The 15279-nt window shown below is 39.8% G+C and overlaps 1 protein-coding gene across 1 annotated transcript in view; it reads left to right on the forward strand.

The window, feature by feature from the left end:
• The window catches only part of LOC120084094 (probable Ufm1-specific protease), a 6043-nt gene extending 2739 nt beyond the window's left edge, over nucleotides 1-3304 (forward strand). The window contains exon 7 of the mRNA XM_039039992.1: nucleotides 2904-3304. Coding sequence (XP_038895920.1) covers nucleotides 2904-3304 — 401 coding nt within the window. The remainder of the gene's footprint in view (nucleotides 1-2903) is intronic.
• The last annotated feature ends 11975 nt before the right edge of the window (nucleotides 3305-15279 follow it).

The following is a 15279-nucleotide window of genomic DNA, read 5'->3' on the forward strand; positions in this document are numbered from 1 at the left end:
GAAGAAGAAGAATATTAGAGGGATAAATATGAAAATAAACGAAGAACTTCTTAATTAAATTGTTAAAAATATTTATATGAATTATATTTTGGTAGATTTTGTAGGACTCAAATGTAAGGATGAAGATTAGATGATTTGAGAGTTTGGTTTTTTATTTTATTTTTTAGTCTTGGATTCGATTAACTTTTTAAATAGACGACTTAGTTTTAGATAACAAAAATTAGATGAGATTTTTTTTAATTACTATTACTATTATTTTATTTTATTTTTTTTGAAAAAAAGGTAAGGGTAATAGATAGGTTAAATCGCGTTTTAGATAGACATGCAATCCATAGCGCGATAAACCGTAAAGTTCCTGCCTTATGCCAAACTCATCATCACTGAGTTGAAGCTGCCATGGCTCTTGTACACCAGCACCACCTCACAAATTCATTCCATTCCATTCGCAAGCCCAATTTGAAACGACAATCTTCCAATTCTTGTTTATTTTTTCAATTCAATACCCAGAAGCTCGCCTGCTGCTTATGTGCAGCATCCCCAAATCCCTTTAGCCAGTCTCCATCTCCGATTTTCCTCCATTTTCTCGAAGAAGAAAAAGAAGAAGAAGAAGAAGAAGAAGAAGAAGAAGAAGAAGAAGAAGTGTAAACATTCGTCAATTTCGTAAATATTGCGGTCGCAGGCGTTCAGCGCATTAGAACTATTAATTTTTATATTTTTGTGCAAAATATGCGTTAACGCAATGCAAAGATTGCGATCGTAGGAATTCATTGGTCGAGCGCAATTTCACCGCAAGGCTTTGCGTTGATCGTGCTCGCAAACATTCGTTCGAGAAGGATCGCCGCAACTTGGTCAGCGCAACATGGTGGGCGCATTTGGGTGAAAGGCCAATTAAGAACGATGGGACAGAAAGTTGATGACAGTCGAATCCAAATTAAGTTGACAACCGATAACGGTCACAAAATACATTCAGCTTTATCGGTAACAATCATTCGGCGCGTCAATCAGGAATTAAAGCTATCCCCTCTGTAAAACCGGGAGAGAGAAGCCACCTTTCACCATGGGTGCTCTATAAATACCAAATGCATTCTTCAGAAGGGGGATTCACCGTTTTTACAACCAGTTGCTTCTGTTCATAATTTCCTTTCCATTTTAAGGCGGAGCAAGAGAAGAGTGGTGGCACCGGAGATCGCTCAGGGCAACTCGAGAGAGAACCTTGGGGCGTAAGAGCAAAGAGCGAGCCGACTCTCACGAGAGCGAGATTATCTTTAGAGCACGAGTAGAAACAGTGTAAACGCCTGGCAGCAAGAAATTGCTACCATGCTCTTTATTATACTTGCATTGTTATTTGTACTTCATCTTCATATCTATTCAATGGAAGTTCTATTTCTACATCTGCTCACTCTCTTAATACGCATGAGTAGCTAAACTAGTTGAATGGGTTGAGAAGAACTAAGCTAACATGACCTAGGAAGTTCATTGCTTACGATTGTCTTGTTTTATACTGTGCAAAATACCCTTTAGAGTTATTCGAGAGAGAATCTAAAGAAAGAACCTAATGTCTCGAGAGAGCTAAGTTAGAATCTGGACTTGAAAGAGCAAGATTAAGCTTGCATAAACAAGAGATAGATACTTAGAGATAAGTTCTGTTTGTCAACACTGCATCGCATGCACCCTAGAAATAGGTATGATATTATGTGGTCGCATATTTGTGTGAATGTTATTTCGTCATCTTATAAATAGGAATAGAGGTTTATGTGTAAACCGTGTAGACTTATCGCATATATATCGCATGCGTTCTAGTATTAGAAGTCGTAGCATTCACGTCGAGAGGTGGTTTACTATTGTATGCATGTTGTATGATTGCAAAGCATGAACGCACTCTAGCTGAAACCTTTCTCAACCCGTTTACCGCATATTCATCGCATTTCCTATTTACCAACTCTTTTCAAACTCCGCCGCATTTTTTATTTATCTTTAATCAACGCAATCAACAAACCAAACATTTTATTTATTTACCAAGTTATCACAAAGTTTTTATAAAAATTACCAACGCAATCTCTTTTCACAAGTCTTTGTGTTCGACCTTGGACTTACCATGAAACTCAGAGGAATTTATACTTGAATTCCGCTAGGGAAACTTGAGTGCACAACGTAATCCCATAAATGCATATCATCCATATTTCTGCCAGGGATATCTATGAGGCAGCGCAAGATTTGTACTAAAAAAGACAAAATGCTTCTCGACTATATACGCTCCACAAATAGGTCCATGAATGCAAGCAAGGATCCATAGATGTTACTTCTTATTTTAACAAACTATCAATACTGTGGCAAGAGATGGATTTGTGTCGAGAGATTGTCTGGAACTGTGCATAAGATGGGGCTCAATACGTGAAAATCGAAGAGGCAGACCGTGTGTACATGTTCTTGGCTAGATTAAATCCTAAATTTTATGGTGCCTGTAGTCGGATATTGAGCCAGCGCCCGACTCCTTCACTCAGAGAAGTCTGCTCTGAAATACGATTGGAAGAGGATCGGTCGTGTGTCATGAATAATCCCATTCCTACAACTGATGCATCCGCCTTTGTCACAAAGTCGTCCAGTGCTGATGGCGATAAAAAAACCCCCACCTGTGTGTGAGAATTGTAAGAAGCTCTGGTATACAAAGGATCAGTGTTGGAAATTGTATAGGAAACCTCCAAACAGCAGGCAACGACAATCACAAGACAAATCTAACACCGATCGTGCCGTAGTAAGTGAATCAGTAGATGAATAGTCTCAGAAACAGTCTTCCGTTGATAGTAAGAGTACGGTTGGGGTGAGTACTATTGCACAGTAAGGTTATTTCCCTTCATTTGGCCTTATTAGTATAAATGGTAAAAAACTATTGATTGTTGACTCAGGGGCCACAGATCATCTTACGAGTTCTTCAGAATTATTTATGTCATATAACCCAAGTGTTGGAAATGAGCGTATCTGCATTGCAGACAGGTCTTTTGCCTCTGTTGCAGGGAAAGACCATATCTCCCCATTCGACGGTTTAATTTTGCATGATACTTTACATGTGCCTAAGATCACTTATAATCTATTTTCTGTCAGTAAAATTACAAAGGATTTGAAGTGTAAGGAAATTTTCTCACCGAATTCCACTTTGTTTCAGGATCTGAAATCGGGGATGACGATTGGCACTGCCCGACACGATAGGGGACTCTACTTCCTTTCTGAAGAAGCTTCCTTTAAAGATAATCATCAAACTGGGTTTATGTCGTTAAATTTCTCTGTTTCTGAAAATGACTTTATGTGATGGTATTTCCGTTTAGGACATCTGAATTTTCAATATATGAAGTATTTGTTTCTGCATTTATTTCGCAATGTTAATGCTTCTTCTTTAAATTGTGATGTATGTATTCGTGCCAAGCAAAGTCGTGTTTCTTTCCGGTCCTAACCTTATAAACCCTCGAGTCCTTTTTCCCTTGTTTATAGTGATGTATGGGGCCCCTTGCCGGTTATCACTTCCACTAGAAAATGGTGGTTTGTCACATTTATAGATGATCACACCCGTCTTACCTGGGTCTTCCTCCTCACTGACAAATCTGAAGTATCATCTATTTTCCAACAATTCTATACCATTATTGAAACTCAGTTCAAAACAAAGATTGGAATTTTACGAAGTGATAATGGACAGGAATTTTTCAATATTTCTTTCAGGGATTTTTTGTTTCTAAGGGAGTTGTCCACCAGAGCTCGTGTGCTTACACTCTGCAACAAAATGGAGTTGCTGAGCGGAAAAATCGTCATCTGGTTGAAGTAGCCGATCTCTTATGTTAATCTGCCACTCTTCCGTCATATCCTGTGGGGGGATGCAGTTCTCACTGCTGCCATCTCATTAATCGGATGCCTCTCGTATTCTTAAATCTTCATACTTCCTTTAGAACTGTTTAATAGAGTCTTTCCCAACCACTCGGTTAATCTCCGATATTCCTCTTCAGGTTTTTTTTGTGGTTGCCTTTGTTCACTTCCATGGTCAACCGCAACAAAAATTTACTACTCATGCTCAGAAGTGTGTCCTTTGTTGAATATCCGACTCCATCAACGTGGATATTAAGTGTTATCACCCGTCATCTCGTAAGTACTTATGTCTCCATGGATGTCACCTTGAGAATTAGTCGTTTTTTCCCTGTTAGTCATCTTTAGGGGCAGAACATGAATGGAGAGAGACTAAACTGGTCGTCTTATGCTCATTTCCCTTAGGAGTCATGCTATTCATTCAAAACCTTTTAACCTTAGTTTTTGAGCAGACAGTCTGGTCCTTCCTACCAACCAAGTTCCTTGGAAAACTTACTATAGGAAGAATCTCAGGAAGGAAGCAATGTCACCTGTCGAACCAGAATTTTCGGCTCTAGTGCAAGAGTCAGGCCCGCCATCAGGTCCAGGTACGTATATTCCTGAAATTAATGATGTTGATATATGTATGGAGACTGATGAAGGCAGGCAAGACAAGGAAGAAGGAAGCAGTAATACTGAAAGAGTGACAGAAGGGGAAACTACAGAGAATGAAATGATTCTTGCTAATGATGATATGGAAGATACTACTGAAATTTCTGATACACAGATAGTCAATCATGGTGAGGAGCCTGGAGAGGTGAAAGAATGTGATGCATCGCTTGATCTTCCTATAGCTATGAGGAAAGACACTCGTTCATGTACTAAATACCCTATGCATAGTTACATGACGTATAGTAATCTGGCATTCGAGTTTAAAGCATTCACTACTAGTTTGGACACTGAGGTGGTTCCAAATGACATAAGTGTTGCAATGAAAAAACCAGAATGGCGGTCTGCTGTTATGGAAGAAATAAGAGCTCTCGAGAAGAATGGAACTTGGGAACAGGTGGCCTTACTTGAAGGGCACAAGACAATTAGATATAAATGGGTGTTTACTATAAAATACAAGTCAGATGGAACGATTGACCAGTATAAGGTTAGACTCGTTGCAAGAGGCTTTACTCAAACCAATGGAGTAGATTATTCTGAAACTTTTTCTCTTGTGGCTAAACTTAACATTATCCTGGTGCTTTTGTCAGTTGTTGTGAATAAAGATTGGCCTCTACACCAACTTGATGTTAAAAAATTATTTTTTGAATGGGGAACTTGACGAAGAAGTCTATATGCGTCCCCCTCTGGGTTCGAGAGTCAATTTAAAAACAAGGTGTGTAGATTGAGGAAGTCACTATACGGATTGAAACAATCTCCAAGGGCCTGGTTTGACAGGTTCACAACTTTTGTGAAAGCACATGGGTATGTTCAGGGGCATTCTGATCACACTCTTTTTATAAAAAGATCGACATCAAGGAAGATAGTTGTTCTTATTATCTACGTTGATGACATTGTTTTATCTGGGGATGATGATGCAGAATCATGAGGCTCAAAATAGAGATGGCCCAAGAATTTGAAATTAAAGACCTCGGGAAGCTAAGATACTTTCTGAGAATGGAAATGACTCGCTCAAAAGAAGGTATATCAGTCTCTTAACGAAAATATACTCTAGACTTACTAAAAGAAACAGGCATGACTGAGTGTAAACCTGTTGACACACCAGTGGAGTACAATGCGAAGCTCAGTGATAAGAATGATAGAGTTCCTGTTAATAAAGAAAGGTATCAACGGTTAATCGGGAAGTTGATATACTTGTCTCATACAAGACCAGATATTTCTTATGCAGTAAGTGTTGTGAGTCAGTTTATGCAAGCTCCTTGTGAGGATCATATGACAACAGTTGAACGTATCCTTCGGTATCTAAAAGGAACTCCTTGTAAAGGCCTAATGTTCAGAAAGACCGATAAACGATATGTTGAAGCCTACAATGATTCTGACTGGGCAGGGTCTGTTGTTGATAGAAAATCGACGTCTGGGTATTCTACGTTTGTCTGGGGTAATCTAGTCACCTGGAGAAGTAAAAAACAAGGAGTTGTTGCTAAAAGTAGTGTTAAGGCTGAGTATAGAGCCATGAGTCTAGGGATTTGTGAAGAAATTCGGTTGAAGAAAGTATTATCAGATCTCCAGCAAGATAATGAGCTTTCGATGAAATTGTTTTGTGATAATAAAGCTGCCATCAGTATTGCGAATAATCCAGTTCAACACGACAGAACTAAACACATAAAGATAGACAAACATTTCATTAAGGAGAGGTTGGACAGTGGAAACATATGTATCCCTTATATTCCTTCAAATCAACAAGTTGCTGATGTACTTACAAAAAGGTTACTGAGACAAAGCTTTGATTATTGTGTAAGCAAGTTGGGCTTTGTCTATATTTATGCTCCAACTTGAGGAGGAGTGTTGAAAATAGGGTTATTAACCTAGGGGCGTTTATGTAATTGTGTAGACCCCTAGGGTTTCCTCTTGTCTATTTATACAGTATGTCCCTTTGTATTCAGTGTATCAAATTAAAAATAATAAGAAAAGTCTCTATATCGTGGTTTTTCTCCCTGTACTAGGGTTTCCACGTAATTGTGTGTTATTCTCTTCTCTACGCACTTTTAACAAGTTTCATTCTCAACTGTCTCCTCTTTTGCCATACTTTCAGTATTACCACTTCCTTCGCCCTTATCCTGCCTGCAATTATCAATCTCCGTACACACATCAACATCATTAGTCTCAGAAATACATGTACCTAGATCTGATGGCGAGTTTGACTTATGTACTGGAGCCGGCGGTTTCGGTTCGACAGGTGACACTACTTCCTTCCTGAGATTCTTCCTATAGTAAGTTATCTAAGGAACTTGTTTGGTAGAAAGGACCAGGTCGTCATGCTCAGAACTTGAACCAGACGAAATATGAATAGGAGATGACTCTAAGGGAACAACATAAGAGGACCAGTTAGTCTCTTTACTCATGTTCTCCCTCTGAAGATGACTAACAGGGAAGAACAGCTAATCCTCGAGGAAGGTGACGGCCATGGAGATACAACATTTACAAGATGACGGATGATAGCACTTATACCCACGTTGGTGAAGTAGATAACCCAACAAAGATAAACTTTTGAGCACGAGGAGTAAATTTTGTGTGGTTTGAACCATGGGAATGAACAAAGGCAACACAACCAAAGACCCGAAGGGGAACATCGGAGATTAACCGAGTGGTTGAGGAGGATTCTTTATACAGATCGATTAATGAGATGGGCGGCAGTAAGAACATCATCCCCCCACAGATATGAGGAAGAGTCGCAGATAACATAAGAGACCGGGCTACTTCCACCAGATGACGATTTTTCCACTCGGTTACTCCATTATGTTGTAGAGTATAAGCACATGAGCTTTGGTGGACAATCCCCTTAGAAATAAGAAAATCCCTGAATGAGGTGTTGAAGAACTCTTGCCCATTACCACTCCGTAAAATTCCAATCTTCACATTGAACTGAGTCTCGACAGTTGTATAAAATTGTTGGAAGATGGACGACACCATAGATTTATCAGTGAGGAGGAAGATCCACGTAAGGCGAGTGTGGTCGTCTATAAACGTGATGAACCAACATTTACCTGTAGAAGTGGTAATTGAGGAAAGACCCCAAACATCACTATGAACAAGAGTAAAAGGACTCGAGGGTTTATAAGGCTGAGACGAAAAGGAACACGACTTTATTTGGCACGAATACACACATCACAATTTAAATAAGAAGTATTAACATTGCGAAATAAATGTGGAAACAAATACTTCATATATTGAAATTTTGGATGTCCTAAATGGAAATGCCACCACATAAAGTCATTTTTAGAAGTAGAAAAATTTAGTGACATAAAACTAGTTCTATGATCATCTCTAGAGGAAACATCTTCACAAAGGAAATAGATTCCCCTATCGTGCCGGGTAGTGCCAATCGTTATCCCCGATTTCAGATCCTAAAATAAAACGGAGTCAGATGAGAAAATCGCCTTACACTTTAGATCCCTTGTAATCTTACTGACAGATAACAGATTATAAGAGATTTTAGGCACATGCAAAATGTCACGCAAAACTAAACCGTCAAATGAAGAGATATGGCCTTTCCCTGCAATAGGGGCAAAGAACCCGTCTGCAATTCAAATACGCTCATTTTCCGCACTCGGGTTGTAAGAAATAAACAGATCTGAAGAACTGGTAAGATGATCTGTGGCCTCTGAGTCCACAATCCAAGGTTTTTTTTACCATTGTACTAACAAGGCCAAATGAAGGAAAATTTCCTAATTGTGCAATAACACTCACCCCAACTGTACTCAAATTGTTCTTGCTGTCAACTAAAGACTGCTTCTGAGTATGTTCATCTTCTGAGTCACTCATTAGGCCACGACTAGTATTTAATTTGTCATGAGACTGTCGTTGCCTGCTGTTTGGGGATCTCCTGTACAATTTCCAACACTGATCCTTTATGTTTCGTAGCTTCTTACAGTGCTTACACATGGGGGGGAGGGGGTGTTTATCGCCATCAGCACTTGGTGACTTTGTAACGAAAGCAGCTGCATCAGTTGTAGTAATACGGTTATTCATGGCGCATGACCGATCCTCTTCCAGTCGTATTACGGAGCAAACTTCTCTAAGAGAGGGTGTAGGACATTGGCCCAATATTCGACTACGGACACCATCGAACTTAGGATTTAACCCTACCAAGAAAACATACACATGGTCTGCTTTTTCAAGTTTCAAGTATTGGGCCCCGTCTTGTGCGCAGTTCCAAACAATCTCTCGACACAGGTCCATCTCTTGCCAAAGCATTGATAATTTGTTAAAATAGGATGTAACATCCATGGACCCTTGTTTGTATTCATGGACCTGCTTGTGAAGCGTATATAGTCGAGAAACATTATGTCTCTTTAAGTACAAATCCCGTGCAACCTCCCATATATCCTTGGCGATTGCAGCATACAATAATGGTCTGCCTATTTGTGGTTTCATACTATTAACGAGGACAGAACGTAACAACGAATCTTCCCCTTTCCAGATCTGTTCTTGAGGGTCGTCTAGGATCGGCTTTGAAATCTCCCCCGTCAAGTACCCAAATTTGTGACGCTTTTCTAAGGCCATTCTGATCGATTGGGACCAGAAGAAATAATTTTGGCCATTTAATTTTCCTTCTACGAAAAATCCTGCAAAGTTGTCTATCGAGCCAGATAAATAAGAAGCATTTGGCAAAATAGAGAACGAATTTACCGGATTCTCCGAGTAGACTGGTTGAACTGGTTAGGGATTTGCATCGAGAATCATATCCAAATCTGAAATTTGTTATTAGAGATATGTCAACCGTTGTCGAACGTCATCAGGGCATTAGGTTGAGCCACGAGTGGCTGGAAAAGAAGCAGCCACCGATAGTTGGACAGATGTTTTCGATGGCTATAGGTGGTCCTCGTAACTGCCCTATGCACGAGATGGCATTAGCTAGTTCGAGCGGCTGAATGGCTTGAGCAACATCTGGTTTGACCGACTGGAAGGCTCGAGCGAACTACTTGGCGTGGAGGACTCGAGCGGCACGATCGGCGCGGATGGCAGCAACCCATGACTGGACTCGAGCGACTCAATTGACTTCGTCTTCATCCGACCATCGAAGACAACACTGGCTTCCATCTGGAAGCTCCCATCGATGGCTGACCTTGGCTCTCCATTGATTGTAGCTGAATGGCTAAAATCAGCTCCGGTAAGGCTGCTTAAAATTCATGATCGCTTGAATGGCTATCTTTTTTTCAACACTTGAAGTTCCATCAGCTGAAGAAGACTGTGGCTGGTTCTTTTCCATGATGGCTAGGGTTTCGGTCGCCTAGCTCTGATACCATGATGAAATATAGAAGAGGAAAAGAGAAAAAACAACGCACAGTTACGTGGAAACCCTAGTACAGGGAGAAAAACCACTATATAGAATTCTTTCTTATTAGTTAATCTGATACTCAGAGTACACAGAGACATAACATATAAAAAGATAGTAGGAAACCCTAGGGGCCTACAAAATTACATAAATGCCCCTAGGTTAATAACCCTATTTTCAACAACTTCAAACAAAGAGGTTAAGTTGTTCACACTTGGGGAAAGACGAATGACTTTGGAAATGGAACACGAACCTATTTCCGCTATTTCGGGTTTTTATTGAGCCTAGCGAAATCAAGGTTTATGATAAAGTCAGCGAAGTTTCGATGGTGTTCTACCTTTGCGTAGTATCGGTCCACAGTGGAAGGCTCCACTGAGATTGTGGGTCGTACTTGGGTTAACTCGTTTAGTCTTGCCTTTAAACCCACTAAGTTTTCTAGTATACTAAGTATTACCCATATTGAGAAAGAGGTTGTGTTGGTGCCCTTGAAGAGTCAAATCCCGCGCCTGATCATGCTTTGATTCCTCTCCCTATCGTTTAAGTTGTTTTGCCCCTCTTTTCTTTTTTGAATTAGAAAGAACCTATTAGATAGTGGATCTTATAAGGTGGATATGGAAATGAAATGGATCGAGGTCTTATGAATCGTGCTTTATAAGTTTGATTTATTTATAGAATAGGAAGACAAGTTAACGATTGATGCGCATAAATCTTGTTATGGTGTCAATTCCAAAAGAATCAGTTCTCCCGATCCAGCTAGAGCAATAAGGGTTTTCTTAGACATAAGCAAAAATGATGCTGACCAAAGAAGCATGCTTAACACAGCCTATAGCATAAAGGCATTCGATCCGCGTCTAAAGTAAATTAAGGGTAAGGGCCCATACTTTCTCTTCTGTAGATACGCTATCCCTTCTGGCTATGAGTAAATGATTTGAAAACTTCCTTTTTTATTCGCGTAGAAATTCAGGACCCAGATGAACCGGAGAGAACAAAATTCATATCGGTGCCATATAATTACTTAGCTAAGCGAGATACCAGAGGATTAGGTAGCAGTAGCTGTAACGTGAGCAACGCTTCATTCCTTATCCTTATATAGGCTATACCCCGTGCTGAATGAAAAAGTTTCCCCCATACAATTTGTAGGGTCACAACCCTTACCTCCTCTCTTTTAGAATGTTTTTAGGCGTTCTTTCTGGTTTTGCTTCTCATTAAGAAGCACACCGGGCTTTAGTCGGAATAGGCAAGCGGTGTGCTTTAAGAGTAAAAAAGGAATTCATATCAAAATTTTCCTTCTCATAAAAAATAAAGAAGAGAGTTTTCAAGGTGTTAAGAATCGATTGAAGCGTCCCTAGACTTCTACTCGATAGAATGACACCTCCATTTGAAGCAACTTCGCTAAGCATTCAACATGCGATAGGGGAAAGGATAGGCTTATGAATTCACTTTCTCAGTTGGGACCTTCTTTCTTGATTGAATGCCGGTAAGAACTGATTGAATCTATCTTACCGAAGAATCAGTTGCTAGCCAGTTATATGTTGTAGACATCTAGATGTGTATAAGAGACAGGTTATATGTTGTAATGCTCCATGTGCCAACTCTCTTACAGTGTTAACAAGGTTCTCTTCCATATACCTGTAAGTTCAGAATAAATGTGAAAAGAAGAATACCTGTTATATCTGAAATGTTCTGTTCTTCCACGTACTGAAACAATTGAAGCATTGAAATGCAGTCATGTGTCAACGCCTTTCTCCATTAAAGAAGATCAAAGTCGTGGATTGTCAAGATTCTTGGCAATACCTTGCATCAACAGGAAGTCCCGCACCAGAAAGTAGAATCCCTAAAGAAAGAAGGGCTCATCCCACGCTTGGGTACTTCATTTTGACTACATTATTCAACACGAAAAAATGGTTTCATCTTAGTCAACTGAGTGAATGCGGAATGATTGATAGCTCTCTACAAGCTCTTGGCACTCTACTTAAGGAAGCGAAGCAACCACTTCTCCCCGGCACAGGCAATATATATATATAATTATTTATTTTGTAGAGCATAGCAAGCGGTCATTAAACTATCTCTCTTCTGAAAAAGAACAATGAAGTCAATATAAAATTATTCCACTGCATAAGATAGATGGAAGCTTTGAGAATTTTGTTTGTTTTCATGGAAATTTTTGCTCTCTACCGATGTGCTTCTTTGATGGTCTATGATGTGTGAAAAAAACTCCTTAGTGGGTGGAATAAGATAAAGGTTACTTGTGAGCAAGCACGGTAACCATCCTTTTGATTGGGTGGAGAAAGGGGTTAAAGGCACACATCGGAATCCTTGCTAAGATATTTCGATCAAGCTTCCTACTTATTCTCATTTTGTTTGGTGTGTTATGGGGTATGGTAAGGAAACATATTTTGGGAGGATCAATGGGTGGAGGAAAGTGATCTTTCTTCCGTCTTTTCACATCTTTATCATTTATCTGCCTTTAAAAACCACCCGATCACGGATTTCTTGATTTGGTCTGAGAACTTTGTATCTTTTTCTTTTAAGTTTCATCGTCATTTGTCCAATGGGAAACAATGGAGGTTTCCTATTGTAAGACCCCTAGTCTTGAGAATAGTATAATTATTATTAAATATTAGGATAAGTATTAAAAGGGGGAAAATGAGTAATTAGATATGAAGTTTGTTAGGGATTTTAATTATAAATAGAAGGAGAGGGGCTGGAGGGAAATGGGAAAAATTTGGTGCGAATTTCCTTTAGGAAATTTGGGAGAGACTAGCCCTCTCAAAAGGCTAGGGTTTATCTTGTTATTTTGTTTGTAAGTTTGTAGCATATTTCAATACATCTTCCTATATTTCTATAATTGAATTGCCTTTGAGTGTATCCTATATTCTTGAGTACTGTTCTTGTTAGGAGGGTCCTAACACTATCTTCTTTCTCTTTTGTAGGGGTGCATGTGAAACCTGCATTCCTATTTTCCTGTTTAAATTAATAACTAGGAGAATCTGACTAGGTATGAAACCCTGCGCTAAAAAGAAAGAACTCTCAGTGTTGAATAAATGTTCTACGGAAGTTGGAATTTAATTAAGTGCAAAATTAACACGAAACTAGGCAATTGTTGTTAAACACATAAAAAAAAACTAAATCAGATCCAATGTGAAGTTGGGAGCTTGACTCTTGGATAAAGCTCGAAAAAATTGGCTAAGTATTAGACAATGCGTTGGCCTTGTGCTAAGCGTTGGTGTTGTGCCATGCATTGGCCATTGGACTTTGAGAGGTTATTTGGGCGATTGAAAGAGGTTGAAGTATGGCCGTAAGGAAAGGCTATGCGGGGACAAGCATGCGGCAGCCTATGTCTTGAGAAGTTAACAAAGCATGCAGTACTAGACAATGAGCTATGTGGCGATGAGACAAGCCATGGTGGACGCATAATGAAACATCTTGCGTTGCTAAGGCTTGCAGTGCATAGGGTTGTTATGCGTTGATGATGTGCTATATGCGTTGGACATCCGAGGGCATGTGAGCGCGTAGGACAAGGCTAATAGTAAGCGTTGGAAAAGTATGGGTCATTATCCTAGTTGAGTGCATAGAGCAAAGGTAAGCCATACGGTAGAGGGCATGCGGCTAAGTAGGAGCCTTACGAGCGTCTAGCATATACGACCAAGTTGCGTCACTCAGATGCACAAGGTAAGGTTGCGTTAATTGGAAATGGCATCATCAAGGTTAATAGGTCGCATATGGGGAAAGGTGCTAGGCGGCAAGGGCTTGAAGGGTGTTATGTGGACATTTAGAAGAACACCGCAAGGGCACGAAGATTAGATGAACACATATGAAGTTGAATGGACGCATTTGTGGTAGATGGGCGCAATGAGATTGAATGAACGCATTCAAGGTCATCATTTGGACATGTGGCCTATTGGGAAGAAATCTTAGGCTTTAAGCAAATAAGGTGGATGCACAAGAAGACATGCAAATTTAAGCATTAAGTGTTGGCTAAGAAAGAAGAAGACACCTTAGGTTGCGTTGATATAAAGATTGCATTGATAGTGTGGAGAAAAGACACAACAAATAAGAGGTGGAAGAGGCTGGGTATTGGCAGAAGGTGAGGAATACACCTGGATGTGATCAATGGAGAAGGTATCGGGTAAAGGAGAAGGGTGAGATGCCTATAAAAGGGGCAGGACGCTTTATTTAACCTTAAAACCATTTAAGTCCATAAAAACCACAAAGAAACGAAAAAAATAAGAGATATTCGTACATTGAACGAGGGAAGAAAGGCGTTGATCGGGAGAAAGTACGAGCAGAGGTGCCGAAGGAAGCTAGGTGTACGGACAGATGCCTAGGATAAATTCAAACGAAAAGTTATTCCAAACTACTTATGCAGATCAGGTGATTTTTGGACCAAAAGTTTCTAAATTAAATGTAGATTCAGTGTGAGGGCTACCTTAAGGAAATTCTAACTCTAAGGCTATCAAATTCAAGGAAAACCGAGAGGTGCTCACCAGTGGGGAAGCAGTCGGGCCAGGGAGAGTAAACTTGCGACTCTGAACTTTCGCCAATGAGTTTCAAGGCAAACTTTAAGGTAATTTGGTTAAGACATTTTCACACATTTTTTAAGAAGGAAAAAAGATCTCAGCGGGTCACTGTGAGTGGTTTCTTCTTTTACTCTTTTAAGCATATTTAGAATTAATATGTTGTATTTTATATTATGAGGTGAATATGACGTTGGGATGGTCAGGGGGTTTGTGGACCTCGAACCTGAACCCAAAATAAATCCTTACAGGATGGTCAGGGGACCAAGGAGTCTAGTTCCTGAGCGTGTGGGAAGAAAAAACCTTGAATGGGATGGTCAGAGGGCCTACGAGCCTAGCTTCTGAGCCCATGAAAGGGAGAACTATGTGCACATAGGTTGATATTTTTAGAAGTGAAATTTTAACTAGCTACCGTGTGTGTAGGTAGGTTTGTGAAAAGCTTCATAGTATGATGGAGATTTGCATTGGAATCTCGTGATATAATACTTATGATTCCACTCACTGAGCTTTGTAAAGCTCATGGTTTGTTTTCTGTGTTTCTCTCACAGGTAGCAGAAGAGTCCAGGTTGCGAAGTTGGTCAAGGTTTGCACAAGTTTAGAAATAGTACTAAATACGATTGGTAGTCGGGGTAGTGCCACCCATGTAAATGTAACTTGAATTTATAAACTAGTTTCCTAAATAAATCATGTAAGTTTTTTTTTTTCCGCTGCTGTAGTAAATAAGGTTCTAAAAGGAAACTAGTAAGATAATATCAATGAAAAGTAGCATTAGTTAATATCATGCCTCTCCTCGGGCTCAGAAGTGCGGGCTCGGGCGGGGTGTGACAACTTGGTATCAGAGCATAAGGTTTTGGGGAAGGGTAAACTAGAAAAAAGCATAGTGATACTATAATATGTCTAAATGTGTGGTGTATTATAGGAATCATGCCTCGT

This window comes from Benincasa hispida, chromosome 8, assembly GCF_009727055.1.
Source record: "Benincasa hispida cultivar B227 chromosome 8, ASM972705v1, whole genome shotgun sequence".
Classification (NCBI taxonomy): Eukaryota; Viridiplantae; Streptophyta; class Magnoliopsida; order Cucurbitales; family Cucurbitaceae; genus Benincasa; species Benincasa hispida.